This window comes from Diachasma alloeum, unplaced genomic scaffold (genome assembly GCF_001412515.2).
Source record: "Diachasma alloeum isolate Michigan unplaced genomic scaffold, Dall2.0 Dall_scaffold_00510, whole genome shotgun sequence".
Classification (NCBI taxonomy): Eukaryota; Metazoa; Arthropoda; class Insecta; order Hymenoptera; family Braconidae; genus Diachasma; species Diachasma alloeum.
Genome location: NW_021680642.1, coordinates 246,547 through 262,782, shown reverse-complemented (window position 1 = coordinate 262,782; position 16,236 = coordinate 246,547). Strand labels below are relative to the sequence as shown.

The following is a 16,236-nucleotide window of genomic DNA, read 5'->3' as shown; positions in this document are numbered from 1 at the left end:
ATTTTTTTTATATTATATTATTTAAATTCACTAGACCTTAGTATTCAGGTAGTTCTTTCACGTATGATGAGCTTACAAAATACCCGGAGGGATGGGTTGAGTAAATTGACGTCAGTATTTCGTTTCGTTGTTATTCATGAAAGATTTTTTTCTTTGTTTGAATTAATATTACTTCAATTTTTCAATTGATATATAAGATATTGAAATATTAGCAGTGAGAATAATCTCTGAAAAAGAAATCCGTAGTATTAGTCCACCAAAGTGGCCTTTTTGAAGTTGATACTTCATAACTATTTCTGATAATGACAATTTTCAGTATTCATTTTTTTCTATGATTTACGAGAGCATAGAGACAATGGGATGACTTATCTCAATTGACTCACTTCAGAACCCGGAATGATGATAATATAATTTTGTTATAATTTGAAATCACTGAACTGACTAGTATTAGAAATGACTAGATGCTCTTGGAAAGAGAAGGTAATAAATAACTTGTTCAGCTGATTAGCAATTCTTTTATTTCAGCTGATCCGGAAATAGCGCCAAGTATCCTACGTATCCTCACTCCGAGTGAACATTCTTTTGACTTTACCGTAATTTAAACATTTTTGAAAAATTAGGTATGGTATAATAATTGAACATCAGTCTACTTCTGCTGAGTAATTTTATTGTACAGCTGGTTATTTCAAGTTGATTCTTTGTGAAAGAACACGTCACCAGAGTCGGTGAAAGAACAAGAGGAGTATGCCTCATGTGGCGCGGGGGATTGTCACAAAGGTCACTTAAAAACTCGGATTAATAATGGGAAATAATAAGTTATTAAAAGGAAATTAATTAGTTGTTAATGAGAGAGCATACCCTCTCGTTCTTTTACCCATTAGCTTCGGAGATTTGTAAATATTAGTAAGTTATGCCGGATTTTATCGAGTGTTGACCGGAGAAGCAGAATGGAGCACCAACAAAGACATTTCAGTGGACGGAAACCCGCAGTCCTATGGAGTTGCCTGAGAAGAGGTGGAATCGCCCGGAGAGCATCCCGAAGGGTTATCCAGGATCTAAGTGCTAAGATTGAAGCCCTAGATCCGAGAAGAGACTCAAGATCATTCCCTTAACCGTGAAGAGTAACGACAGTTAGAGAAAAGCTCCAGAGACCTGATAGAATAAGTGAAAATCAAACGACTCACATGGCCCACTGTTGTGACAGGAGTTATGTACGACAGGCAACTGAATGAGGATTTTCCGAATATTCTGGAGGATCCGGAGAGTGACTAGGACATTACGTCGAAGTACTGGAATTGACTCTGGAGGTTCTGGGGTAATTGAAGCATAGGAAACTGCTTAAATGAATGGAAACCTGCTCCCGTCAAAAACACTGGCTCGAGCACTAATTGTCGAGTGTGGATCGATAAAGAGGGTATCGATCCCACTATCAGAGTTCAACAAACTTTTACCTTAACCGTCAAGGTGTGCTAATCGATCCTGATCGAGGGTGAATTGGAGAAATGAAAGGAGGAATGAAAGGATGCTCTCCATTGGCGGAAATAATAGAAGAATGGTCCGGATCGGTGGGAAATAACATGGGAGAGAAGAACTGACCTGGAACAACGAGGAAGCTAGTGAAATCGACACTTTGCGTGATGACCGACAACTGACAACAAACTTTTAGTGAAATTTAAGACTTAGATTAATTAATAGACATTTACGTAGTTTAATAAGTAAGGAAAATTATAATAATCAGACCTCAGAAGCTGTCTGAGGAGTGATTCCACCCGGAGAAATTACCAAGCCCAGACTAAGCAGAGAAAAAAAAGCGAAATCGATTTGATTGTGAATCCTTCCCAGTGTAAGTACAATTGATATTTACGCAGTGATAGAAAGGAATTATTAAGTGAGAATATCGTGCATAAAGAAGAACGATCCACCAAAAAACTGGTTAAAATATTATAGCAAATAATTGAGAGCGTTGTTTTCCCCAGATTGATTAACAAAAAATGTAATGAATTATTAAAAAATCTGTGGGAAATCCCTAGCGTCACTGGCTTCTTCAGTTCCGCCATTATTGGCCATTTTGACAAATTGGAGAAAATCGAAATTAACTAAATTTCATCTTTGAATATCAGAGCAATTGTCGACGAATCGACTCACAGAATTAGTCCGGAAATTAGGTAAAATCATATAGAATATTATAACAAGAATATTTTTGGAATTTAAATTCATTTGGAGTTATATTTTTGCTAATTAGGGAAGCGGGAGGCGTGGTGTTTTGAGGGACGCCTCAAATACATAACCAGTTGTACTTCCTTTTATGGAATATTTTTCATTAATATTTTTTTTGTAATTAGTTTTGGATTTAATTTTACACTGACGATATTGTGTTAAAAGACCCGAACAACAATTTAATACATTGAATAAATAGTATTTTCTTTTTTTAATTAGAAAATATCGTTTTTGATTCATCTGGCCCTAAATAATAGAAAATAGCCCGAACAAATGTAATTTAGCCCGAACAGATTTAATTATCGAATATTAATTGATAAAATAATAATTTTGATAGAATTTAATAATACTTTGGCCCGAACAAAAATAAAAGTAAGTATAAATAATGATAATTTAATGCCAAAAGGCATCTATTGTGGAAAATCCACCTTGTACGTGATCTAAGTCTACAAGACCGTTGAAACTGGATTATTTTGGGAAAATAATTTGAAAGTTTAGTGAAATAATTAGTTTAATCTGGTTTCAACGTCACAACGCATTATATGAATTTCGGAATAATAATTGATTGTGGTTCGTGCCACATTTGTTTTTTTCTTTAAATGCACGAGAATAGTATGGCTTCAAATTTTGAAACTTATCAGCTCTTAGCATTACCCAGGATCCACGATGGGGACGTGGATGGTATAGAATCCCAAAAAATTAAAAAAAAATTTGAAAGGTAATTTCAAATTTTTTCGGGACCTATTATTTATTTTTAAAAAATCTGAAAAGTAATTTCAAATTTTTTGGGATCCTATACAATCCATATCCCCATCGTGGATTTTAAATCAATTTAAAATTAATTGCCTTTAGAAGGACGGTGGTCAAAATGACTAGTCCCGCACATCTACTTGGTCATCTATACTCAGATATGAGATGTACCAAAAAGTTTTAAATCCATAATTAGCCAGCCTGTGCCGAGGTTAGAAGAAAAATTGTTCAGGAAAAAATTGTTGGAAAAATTGTTCTGGATCTTTTCCAGAACTTTGAAGAAATTTTCTGGCAGAAGTCCATATATAGTTCCTTTAGCGATGAAGGGAACTATATTAAACTGCTATTTAGTAACAATATACAGTGCTCTGTGGAAACCACGTGCAGTGATTATTTTAATTCGCCCGTCAACTCCCGAAATTCATTACTTTTTAAACCATCGTTCATTCATTCCACCAATCCAGGCCATCTAATCAAACAATTTGGTCCTTCGAGCCGGATTTGTGGAATATTGTTTGGTCTTTCGGGTTGGTTTTGGGTTGGTCGCACGTGAACCTCAACGACGCCAGCAGTGGTGGTCATTCGGCGGCTGAAATAAATCGTCGTCGACAGACTCTACCGAGGCAGTGGTGCTCAGCGACTGGTTCCACCGCGGCTCGCGTGAATCAGTCAGACGTAGTCCATCCTTGGACTGCTCAACCTATTACTGGTAACCAGCTATCACCCGGTTCAGCTCAATTTAGTGCAAACTGGCTAAGTAGCATTTCCTTTTCCTGCTTCTCCTGTTTTTTTTGGATCTTCTTTTCGCACTATAGATTCTGCTAGACAATTTCCCATCATTTTTTGAGTTTTTTTGGACTGCTCAACGAATTAAATTTTTTTTCTCCTCAATGATTGCTGTCTGCTCACCCTGATAATTCTATTCACTACTAAGTTAGTACGTCTCGTGACTGTCACCTCACTAGATTCTTTGCACTGCTACTAATCCACCCAAGCCTTATCTACTCTTACGATGAATCCAGTTCACCATAGAGTCCTGTTGGTTCGCCGTCGAGCGGAGCTGATCAGGACGTTCCATCAGGAACTGCTCAGGGAATTCTCGTATCAGCGTAGTGTCTCCGGGCTCCAGAAGGATCTGGAGATGCTGTGCAAGTACTGAGTCAAAGTCAAGTCAGCTCACAAGGCAATCGTTGAGGGAACCGCTTTAGGGGACGCGAGCGTCCTAGCCTACCTTCGGGAGGAATTTTTCGGGTCGATGATGGACCTGTACGTTCAGGCACGTCATCGGCTTCACCAACGCATGAATGCGAGAGAGACATCGACGCATTCAATTGGACCAGCTCAACCATCTCCCACTTCTGCATCAGCATCATCATCATCGCTTTTGTGGGAAACCGCCGTCAGCTCACTGACATTCACCTCGACCGACTGATGAACATTTCGATTGTGAACGCTCGGCCCTCACAAGAGCTATGTGAGTTAATCGATGCCACCACTGAAGCCCTTGAGGCGCTAAGGAAACGCGGATCACCAGTTGATGACTGGGGCCAAGTGGTGGTCCATCTCCTGGTTCCACGCCTTAACGATGAGGACAGGAAGGTTTGGGAGACCAGGATCCAGGACAAACTTGAGTTTCCATCCCTGACGAAACTCTTATACTTTATCAACGAACGTGCCCTGGTGATGAGGACTCAGGAACTCGAGGCTCAGCTTGGACTCACACCAGAGAAGGTTGCCACAACGGTCCCTCCGTCCGGAGACGTCCCATCCGGATCAGCAGGAATCACATAAGGCGCTCTTGTGAGAGCCATCAAACCCGCACAAGTTCAGTCAGCTCAACGAATCCTCGAGGAACACGGCAATTCAGCTTCGCCTCCCAAGGTTGATTCACCACAGCTCATCACTCAACCCCAGGGAGCTCTAGAAGCCGCTCATAGACCAGCTCGAGGTGATACCCACACCTCCCAGAAGACTAAGCCCTCACAGTCTACACAGCCAGCTACACCTGGTGCAAAGCACACTTATCCATGCTCCAAGTACGAGGGAGAGCACTACATCACGGCCTGCTCAGATTTTAAAAGACTCACACTAGAGGGCAAGGGAGAGATAGTTTACCTCTGCTACAATTGTCTCAGACGGCACCTCGATCGCGATTGCCGTTCCAAACTTCGATGCCATATCTGCGGATCATCTCATCACTCACTTCTGCATCCACCCACACCAGCTCCAGCTCATCAAGCAGACATGACCAGCAAGGCAGCTGTTCAAGTCAGAATCACACGATCGTCACAGACTACCTCGTGCGCAGAGGAAACCGAATAAGATTTCCTCCAATCATTGTGCAACCACGTTTCATCGGAGAGGCATCTCCTAGGTTCAGCTCTTCTAGGAAGTCAGCTCAAGAAGCGTCATCGCGAATCGTTTAGATAATTCATCGGTCCTCCTCATAACGTTCACCTCCTCACGTCAGTCTGCTCACGGCTCGGCAACGTCATCTCGAGCCGCTCGTCTCCAATCATTAAAGGCACTACTCTGAAGGTTCTGCTCTTCGCATCATCCAGATCATTTCAACGGCGCCGCTCTCAGGTTTCGGCCCTGGGCTTAGGTCATTCGTCGGCTCTGCAACGTCACGCGAGCTGCCCAAGTCATTTCATCAGCGCTGCCCTCAGGTTTCGGCTCTGGGCTTAGGTCATTCGTCGGCTTTGCAACGTCATGCGAACTGCCCAAGTCATTTCATCAGCACTGCTTCAGTCCCGACCCTGGGCTTAGGCCATTCATCGGCTCTGCAACGTTACGCGAGCTGCCCAGGTCATTTCATCAGCACGGCTCTCAATTTTTTGGCTCTTGGCTATTTCTCAGCGACCATAAAATTTCAGCTCCATATGCTTTTTTTTCAGCTGCTACCAAAATTTCAGCTTTTCATTTAATTTTCAGCACTGTTCTCAGGTTCGACTTTGGGGTTAGGTCATTCATCGGCTCTGCAACGTCACACGAGCTGACCAGGTCATTTCAGCAGCGCTGCCCTCAGGTTTCAGCTCTAGGCTTAGGTCATTCGTCGACTCTGCAACGTCATGCGAGCTGCCCAGAGCATTTCATCAGCACTGTTTCAGTTTCGGCCCTGGGCTTAGGTCATTCATCGGTTCAGCAACGTCACGCGAGCTGCCCAGGTCATTTCATCAGCGCTGCTCTCAATTTTTCGGCTCTGGGCTTAGTTCATCCATCAGCTCTGCTACGACAAGCGCGCTTCCCAAGCCCTCTCTTCAGTACTGTTCTCAGGTTTCAGCCTTGGGCCTAAGTTATCCATTAGCTCCGCAACGTCACACAAGATGCTCAGGTCAGTCATCAGCGCTGCTCTGACCTTAATTCTGGGTTTAATCAGCTCATCTACAGTTCACTACAAAAAATCAGGATCACTTCAAAGGTTACACTTCGTATCAGGGGCCCGGCTTAACGGTTTCACCACTTTCACATGGTTGGTTTCCAGGTCCTCGTATCTGGTCAGCAAAACCAAGAAAGGCTCATCGACACCTCAGCTCATTGGGTGAACATTACCTACTCATATTTAATCATGAACATTTTGATTTTATTTTTGTTAGAGTTCATCATAACAGGTCATTACCGTAGAATCAGATCACCAACTTGAAAGGTGCTGATGGCGGGAGAGAATGTTGGAAATCCGTCGATAACGGGTTCACACCGACACACTTGCTCGGCTGACCTTCGAGGGCGGTACCCTACGGACAGCTCCTGAATTTTCTCACCCCACCCCGCACACGCACAACGACGCATCGCGCCCGACTCACTGGTTTTTTCCGGATGTGATTTCGCACACCACGTGTAGATTCGACCGCTCAGTTTTTTCATCTATTATCATTCCGCTCATTATAGTACAGCTCATTATTGTTTAAACAATGCTCAGTTTATTAATTGTGTTATTTCTTTCTGTACATAATTGACTCATTGAAACTATTTAAGCTGCTATTTAGTGAAAATATCCGTTTTTTGTTGAAACCACGTGCAGTGATTATTTCAATTCGCGCATCAACTCCCGAAATCCATTACTTTCTAAATCATCGTTCATCCATTCAACCAATCCAGGCCATCTCATCAAACAGTATTCTTTCAACCATTCTTTATTCTTCATTTTTTCACCAGAGGGACACCTTTCGTCGGAATCTTCACTGAAAATCTTGCGATGGCAGCACTGTTTCCGATTATTTTCGCTCCACGTGGTCTCCTCCATTGGACCCTTTAATCACTTCACTCCTCTTTCTGCTTTAACCGTTGTGATCTTTGCACTTCTCTTCCTCATTTGACTGTGGCAATCGCTTTTCTCGTCTTTCCGATTTGCCATCAATTATCTGGCATGAGTTTGTTAAAATAGGCGAGATTTACAAATGGTCGACAAAGTTAATTATTGACTCAATTTTTTTTTCAGAAAATGGAGATGAATGGGTCAAGAGAATAAATGTGTTAAGAAAATCAAAACCCAGGGATTCATCGCTAACAGGATTGATTTTATGAAGTACGTATATAAGTACTTGTTTTTTATAACAAAATTGATTTCTAAACCGTGATTTACTGTATTTTCTCGAGAAACATATTAAATTTAATACTTAAAAAAAGTAAGGGATATACACACGATGAAGGAAAATTTCAACATTGCTTTTAGCTGATGAAAATTGTGTTCAGGAGAAGAGAAAAGTTGAAATGTAAGTCTGTATGAACTCTCAACCAGTCCAGAGGACATGAAAGATGAGGAACATGGAACTAAGATAGAACTGCTATCCTGGGAACTTCATGGATCCTCATAGCAGTCGCGCAGCAAGATCTCATCATTTTTCATTATTTATTTTTGCATATAGGATACATAGCCCCATTGGAGGGGAAGGTAACATACGAAGTATTTGTACAAGAATTTTCATATTTGGCATCATTAGATGAATAAAGGAAGCAATAATTGAGAAAAAGAAAAAGGAAAAATATCACGAAGAACTAGTGGTCTTATTTAGGAATACCAGAAATGGAAGATAATGACTGCTGCACTAACATGCACAGAACCTTGATCATTTTTGCATAGAGCGTAGTGGGACAGTCAGCAGATCAATGTTTCGCATGAAAATTGAACATTTTAGAGTAAATTTACAGATAACTTTAACTTTGCTAATATAGGTATTGAAAATGATATTTCCTAATGAACGTTTAGAAAAGTGAAAAAACCCATCAAGACGAACCGCACGAAAGTTAACCGTAACTGGACAGCTGAGGAAAAAGTGATCGAGAGTATCCAATTCAGCAGAGGCTAAGGAACGATAATTAAAATCATTCCAGAAGGCTTCATACACTGCAAGAAATAAAACATCTGTCCTTAAGGTGTAAAATTTTCAACAAACAGGGTTTTCTAACTAATTCTCCTAGATCTATTCATTCGTAAGATAAGAAGTAACTTAAGACCTTTAAGGAATAAACCTGTTCATACCGCAGAAAGGAGATCAGTCTTATACGCAGGTGGGGCTTGACAGTTTTCTCCTTCTCAAGTATAGACAGGTAAAGTACACTGCTCCACGACTAAATTGAATAATTATAAATTTTTATATTTACAGCTGTATCTGTTGGTGTACTCGGATCCCACGGTTTCCCATTGTACGATCCTCCACTGTTCCACTTGAATTCACTCATCGATCCGCCCTTCGCTAATTGCTTTATTCTCTTCACCAAATAATCTTGATTATTCGATAATTCCAGGAATTGGACGAGAGTTGGAAGGGTTGGTACTGCTAAAGATTGAGATTGAGCGAGCTTTCTGAGTCTGTCAAGGCCTACATGGCCAGGCTGAGAGTCAGTTAGACCATGACGACTGAGGGCTGAGCACACGTTGTCAATTTCAATTGATACACGTTCGACAACAGTTTTGCTAATCCACTGCAAAGAAAAATTGAAAAATATCAATATTTATTGATCAGTTCATCATCTAGTACTGAATGATAAACAGTCATGAATAAATGGGGGGATCTGACTACAAAATCATTGAGATTTTTTTTCTCTGTGTATCATTTGTGTATGAAAAATCAGTGTAGGCGATTTCTATACTTCAGTGAGGATGGCACGTAACACGTTAGGCCGTTAGGAGCGCCACTGAGATATTGAGCACACAAGTCGGCCGGTAACTTTCCACTAGAGCTATCTTTTCCATATTTCGGCTGAATTTCAAGGTAGTCATTTTATTTGCAGCCGAACAAGTGTTCAATTAGCATATATTTTACGAAACGTCAAAAAAAACATAAAAATCAATTTCCCAATGTTTTGCGATGCGGCAAATGTAAACGTAAGCCTTTAATCTCGCGGATGCTACTTAGGTTGAATTTTTTATGTCGCCTTCCTCATTGATATGAATTCGCATACTTCTATGATTATACTGAAAATTTTTCAATTGACTTGAGTGCACCTGGAAATGTTTGCAAAAAACCAAAATTATAGATGTGACGTTGTGAGTTATATTATGATTTTATATGATTACTAACTAAATCGACGTACTAATCGATCCCAATACGTCACATACATATATGGGAAAAATTCCCATATATCTATAATAAAAAATAATAATTTGAAAAAATGCAAAAGTGAAACAAAATAAATAAAATGAATAAAAATAAATTCCGTATATATTGTGACGTCTTTCGCATCTCTGCGGAACGATGCGAAAAGACGCAGCCCTCGGCGACCAATCTTATCCCGAAAAGTTGGGCGCCAGTACGTTTTCTCTCAAAACGCACAAAAACTGAAATTCAAAATCCATGAAATCAACCAACGAAAGAAAAATTATTTTCAAATGACGGGGTTACAAATTACCACAAAGAAGTCAGAAATGCGGAGTAACCATACATTTAATAAAATGATTCAAAGTCGAAAATCTAATTACAAATCAAATATAATGAATAAAACCCCGTCTTATTCTCGATATTCTAAGCATTCCGTTCTCGGAAATAAAACACAAAAACAAGTTACGAAATAATAAATAAACGATTAAAGACTCAATACAATACAATTCCCTAGCCCCGATACGCCAAACTATAAAATACTAGTCAAGATAAAATAATAATCGAAAGTCGTCAAATAATCCGCAGTCAACAAAAGAAGTCACACGGTAAAATAATTAGTACAATTACCAATGAGTCAAACTAACCGCGGCGCAGAAATCGACTATCACCCCGAGGCAATAGCGTGTCCACCTAAAGTGGCAAGAATAAGCATCCAAGTCAACGGCTATTGAGAGAGGGATTGCCCTGGGAAACGAAAACAACACAGCCGGCAACTGACTAAAGGTGACCCGGCATAAGACAAAACTCGAGCGCCGACATACGCTACAATCCCTCTGAAAATAAGTACAATAATACAACGGTCTTTGAACCAATACGTCGAAAACTAAATGCGATGACTTCAGGTTTTCGGAGGCCGAGAGAAATAATAGAAATACCTCGAAAGGAGAAAATGGTACTTATTTCGAGATTTCGAGAGTCGACAAAATATCAATTAGAATCAACTAAAATTACTGAAATTTATCCGGAGGAAATAAAATACAAATTTTATGAATTAACCGGACAAATTGGTTAACCAAAAATCGGACCCGAAAATTATGACTCAGCCGAACAAGGGCTGAGCTTTGGCCTGAAAATATTACAACTTTAATTGCGAAACTCATTTTTCGCTCATCTTCTTATCCGTACCGGAGTTCTGCTGGAGATCACATGAGTTGAATATAATATTCGTTGAGGTAGGTCTAAATCCTACCTGCCTTCGTATCTGGGTTTGTATTTTGTTTAAGATACCAAGTATTGGAATTGCAACAGGGAAAGGTACTCTTTATATATATGAACTTTACGAGAGTATATGGACTTTACGAGAGGCTGGAGGGGGACGCACAATAGGGGAGAATTGGAAATTTTACCGAACCCCCTCTCCTTGTTGACTAAAATTTTCAACCCTCCCCTATTATACATTCCCCCTCTAACCCCTCTCGAAGTCCCCATTTTCGAGATTTCTTGTTTTTATTTAACAATTTAATTTTTTTATTCAATTGATGCATGCGAACGGAGGGATGGTGGTAGCTCAGATAGACTCTGCAAGCCCCCCTTGTTGGATAACATTTTCAACCCTCCCCTATTGTGCGTCACCCCTCCACCCCCTCGCAAATTCCAAATTCTCAAAATTTGTATTTAAATTTAAAAATTTAATTTTTTTATTTAATTAGCGCTTGCGAACGGAGGGATGGAGTTGACTCGGGTAGATTTTGAAACCTCCTCCCCTTGTCAGCTAAAATTTTCAACCGTCCCCCATTACGCATCCCCCTGCCACCCCTTGTTAAATCACAATTTTCGAGATTTCTTATTTCTATTTAACGATTTAATTTTTTTATTTAATTGATGCATGCGAACGAAGGGATGCGGGAGGCTCAGATAGACTCTGAAACCCCCTTCCCTTGGTGGGTAAAATTTTCAACCCTCCCTTATTATGGGTTCTAGGAGAAATATTCCCCGGAAAATCGTACCCGGAAAATCGTTCCCCGGAAAATCGTACCCCAGGAAATTTGTTCCCCGGAAAAATGTTACCCATTTCTTTTTTTTCTATCTCAATCTTTGAAAATTTCCTCTTTTTACACTGTCTCAATCCTCGTTTTGTTTGCATTCTTATTCCTCTGAATGGCTAGTGTTTACTTCTTGATTCAACTGGTATTTAATATTTCGGTATTATTGTGATTTGGTTGTGAGAGGGGGAGGGGGGCGCATTGAGAGATGTGTTTATCAGGCGTACAGTTGCCAGTGCGGTATCGCTATTCGTAGGGACTTGTTGCATATAATCAATTAGAATGGTGGATATTGCTGCTCGGCTCTGCATTTATGCTGCGGCCCATGGCATCTTATAAATTTTGTCGCAGTAATTCTGGTAGGCAAATGTTGGTGACTGAGAGTGGTTTAGCAAATAAGCAACAATGTCCACCATTTTAATTGATTTTATGCAACAACAAGTCCCTACGAATAGCGATACCACACTGACAACTGTAAGCCTGATGAACACGCTACTCGATATACGATAATACCATCTCTCAATGAGCCCCTCTTCTCCTCTCAAACCCAAATCACAATAATACCGAAATATTACATACCGGTTGAATCAAGAAGTAAATACTGGTCATTCAGAGGAATAAGAATGCAAACAAAACGAGGATTGAGACAGAAAAAAAAAGAAATGGGGAACATTTTTCCGGGGAACAAATTTCCTGGGATACGATTTTCCGGCGAATGAGTTTCCGTGTACGATTTTCCGGGAACGATTTTCCGGGGCACTAGTATCCGGTAACCCCTATTATGCGTTACTCCTCCACCCTCTCTCGAAGTCCCAATTTTCGGGTGGGTGAGGTGTTGCTCCGGTGGACATCCAAGCTACGCAGCGTTGAGCTGGGTTAGTACTTGGATGGGTGACTGCTTAGGAACACCTCGCTCGCACAAAAATTAGGGGCGCTAGGCACGGTGTAGCGGCCTAGTGTCTCCATCTAGTCAGTGTGACAGATGTATACATTAGGGCACTGCACAATCGGCCGGCTGTGTGACTGGGGTTTTACATGGTTTTCCGTGCAGTCCTAGCTCGAATGGGGCACAGCTAAGAGTAAGATGGCCCTGATACCGCAGATAACAATGAGAGGAAAAGTAAAGGAGGGGAGGCAGGCTAGAGGAGGGGTTTCAAATCGAGAACTACTTCGATAAAACCAATGAAATAGAAAAATAAAAAAAATATATATATTCTTTTGGCCGTTGCCCAAGTGAGTTATCGTCAATTTGTGGGTTGGATTATGAGGAGGTTGGTTAGGTTAGGACTTGGCGTTGTAATTGTAGATTTTATAAAGCTCCTTTTATAACATCAAAATGTTTCTTTGGTTTGATACAAATGTGTATGATCTCACCGGTTTGTCTGTTAGTTAGGCTATGAACAGTCATGTCGGTTAAATGAAGCGTTAATAGCACTCTGCAGTGTGTGCTTGTAGTAAGTTGTTAGGCGCCTTACCACTGCGCGGTTAACGTACTATTGTACTGCATGTGTGGGTATCGCATTGCATGCATNACGATTTTTCGTACCAGCCAGAATGGCTGAAATTCCGTAAAACTCAACTTGCCATAACTCGAAAATGGCAGAGTCAAAAATTACGAACCCAGAATGTCCGGGAGAGTCTACCGAAGACAACAATACCCAAAAAAAAATTTTCCCTCAATAATTAGCCGCCTCAGGTTAATTAATCCCCGAGCGGAATTCTAAACGCTAAAATGCCCGCCCGAAGCGAGAATAGCCACATGTAAACGTGGATGGGTATCTGAGGTGAGTTGAGAGTCGGAGGAATTCCCCCTCGAGAAACACGACATACACGCCAGCGAGAATGGGTTGGAAATCCATAAAAAAACACAAATGGAATATCCGGAAATCGGCAGAGCGAATTTTCGGAAACCCTGAGATGAATTACTCAAGGAAGCCCCCCGAACACATTGATCCACAAACCCTAATTTTAATTAACTATCTACGCGAACCAACTCAATTCGAACACGAGTGGAATTTCTTACGCGCAAAAAAACCGACGTATAATGGGAATGGACGCTCTCTAGCAATTAAATGTGAATAATTATCCCCTTGAATAACCCACCAAAAATCACGAAAACCACCCAATCATTAGTGAAAAGGGGGGGAATCGGCACCTCACAATTTGGATTAAGCGTCACAATCACNCCGACGTATAATGGGAATGGACGCTCTCTAGCAATTAAATGTGAATAATTATCCCCTTGAATAACCCACCAAAAATCACGAAAACCACCCAATCATTAGTGAAAAGGGGGGGAATCGGCACCTCACAATTTGGATTAAGCGTCACAATCACCGTTTTAACGGAATGAAATGCGACGTACGGGGCTGAAGAGCCCGTAGTCGAATAACTAAAAGCCGAAATGAATTCGGAAAAATAAATAAACCGAACTAAAAACTCACTTTGGGTTTCTTACCCCTCTTTGGGGTGTTCTTCGCCATCGTGTAAATCCAATAATCAAAAAGTGGGCACTATGATCCTAGGATAGGCACTGTACTGGCACTAGTTCCGGTGAGGTCAAGGGCCAACGCCGAACTACCGAACTCACGAGCGTCTCGAGATACCTCAGAGCGCGGAATTCACCGCTCAATCACCCGAATTTTGATTGGTGCGGACACGCCCCTCGAAGGTGCGAATCTAACAACAATTAATCACGACTCTCACGTCCTGGCGCGATTATTCAAATTTCGCGTAATTCTTCTCTAATCACCTAACACAAAACTAGTTCCTTTTTATTAATTATTACGCGAGACTAGGCCGAACTGATTGTTGTTCGGATAATTAAAAGACAAGTTACCGGCATTTGTTATGACTACAATACTAATTCCTGCTCAACTCGTTTCTCTCATTAAAAACCCAAAGGCAACCTGGCGATTCGTTGGAGACGATGGTTGCACTCGCTCCGAACGACCTTCCACCCAAAACAAAAACGTAACCAATTAACCCCTGAAAATCCAACGAAATTGGAGCGCCGGCATTTCAGCCGGACCTATTCGATTACCCGCAAGATTAACAATAGGGTGAACCCCATAAAGAGAACCGGGTGACTCTATAATTTTGGCCCTTCTTCACGATAATTTTTCTGGGCCCTCAAAGACGCGTAATTACTAATCTTTACTAATAAACGGAACCGATAACTCTAACCAAAAATAAGCCACTCGGAACTGGATAAGGGACTCTCACTCTCTCGCTCTAGGATTCTTACTCACGGATTTTAATTCAACGCCGTAGGAGTCTCGCTGTTTCCAGATCGTTTTTAGTGTTCCTAACGAACATCCCCACGTGTTCGTTACAATATACTAGGGGGCTACGCCCCCTGCTCTCTCCGCTAGCCACCCCCAGGGGGGCTTCGCTCCACCCCGCTCGCTTCGCTCGCTCCCCCCTCCCCGTGTGACCGAGTGGGTGTGACCGGGAGGGTTTTTCCGATAGCTCTATACATACTTTACTATAAGAGGCCACATACGTATAATTCCCCCCCATATAGGGGCACCCCCCATAAATGGATACCCCCATATATATGCATCCCCCATAAATGGGCACCCCCATATATAGGTACTCCCCCATATATGGACACCCCCATATATGGGCACCCCCATATATGGGCACCCCCCATATATAGGTACCCCCCATATATGGGCACCCCCCATATATGGGCACCCCCCATAAATGGGCACCCCATATATAGGCACCCCCCATATATTAGCACCCCCCATATATATAGGTACCCCCCCATATATGGGCACCCCCCCATATATTAGCACCCCTCTATATATGGGCATCCACCCATATATGGGCAGCCCCCTTAGAACCCCCATGACCCTTATGATCCTTACCACCCCTATGACCCTCGTGACCCTTAGCACTCCTATGACCCTCGTGACCCCCAGCGCTCCTAAGACCCTCGTCACCCTTAGCCCTCCTATGACCCTCGGGATCCTTAGTACCTCTATGACATTTAGAGCCCCTGTGACCCTCGTGACCTTTGAGACCTTCGTGACCCTTATGACCCTTAGCTTCTCTATAACCCGTATGACACTTAATATCCCTATGACCTTTAGCACTTCTCTGACCCTCGTGATCCTTATGTCCCTTAGCACCTCTATGACCCTCGTGACCCTTATGACTCTTAGCTCCTTTATGACCCTTAACACCCCTATGACCCTTAGTACCTCTATGACCTTCGTGACCCTTAAGACCCTTAGTACATCTGTGACCCTCGTGGCCCTCATAACTCTTAACCCCTGTATGAACCTTATGACTCTTAGCACCTCTATGACCCTTGTGACCCTTATGACGCTTAGCCCCTCTATGATGCCCCTTATGACTCTTAACACCCCTATGAGCCTTAGCACCTCTATGACCCTCGTGACCCTTAGCACATCTATGACCCTCGTGACCCTCATGACTCTTATGACCCTTATGACCCGCAATTATCACCATTTCATGTCTTAACAGAAGTCGATTTGGAATTTTATAATATAGAGAGATATATATGTAAATCTCTATAGTATAAAGTTCCAAATCGACTTCTGGCGACACAAAATTCAGACTCGAATTAAGACGCCTACCCCCTCGGGAATCCTTCCCTATGGCTACCCCCTCGGGACTCCCCCCCTATGATTACCCCCTCGGGAGTCCCCCCCCCC

The 16,236-nt window shown here is 41.8% G+C and overlaps 1 protein-coding gene across 1 annotated transcript in view; it reads right to left on the bottom strand.

Annotated features, from left to right (window-relative positions):
- Window positions 1-16,236, bottom strand: part of LOC107042701 (transmembrane protein 209) — a 462,551-nt gene that overhangs the window by 220,201 nt on the left and 226,114 nt on the right. Inside the window, exon 4 of the mRNA XM_015263853.2 lies at window positions 8,569-8,889. Within this exon, the coding sequence (XP_015119339.1) occupies window positions 8,569-8,889 (321 nt within the window). The remainder of the gene's footprint in view (window positions 1-8,568; window positions 8,890-16,236) is intronic.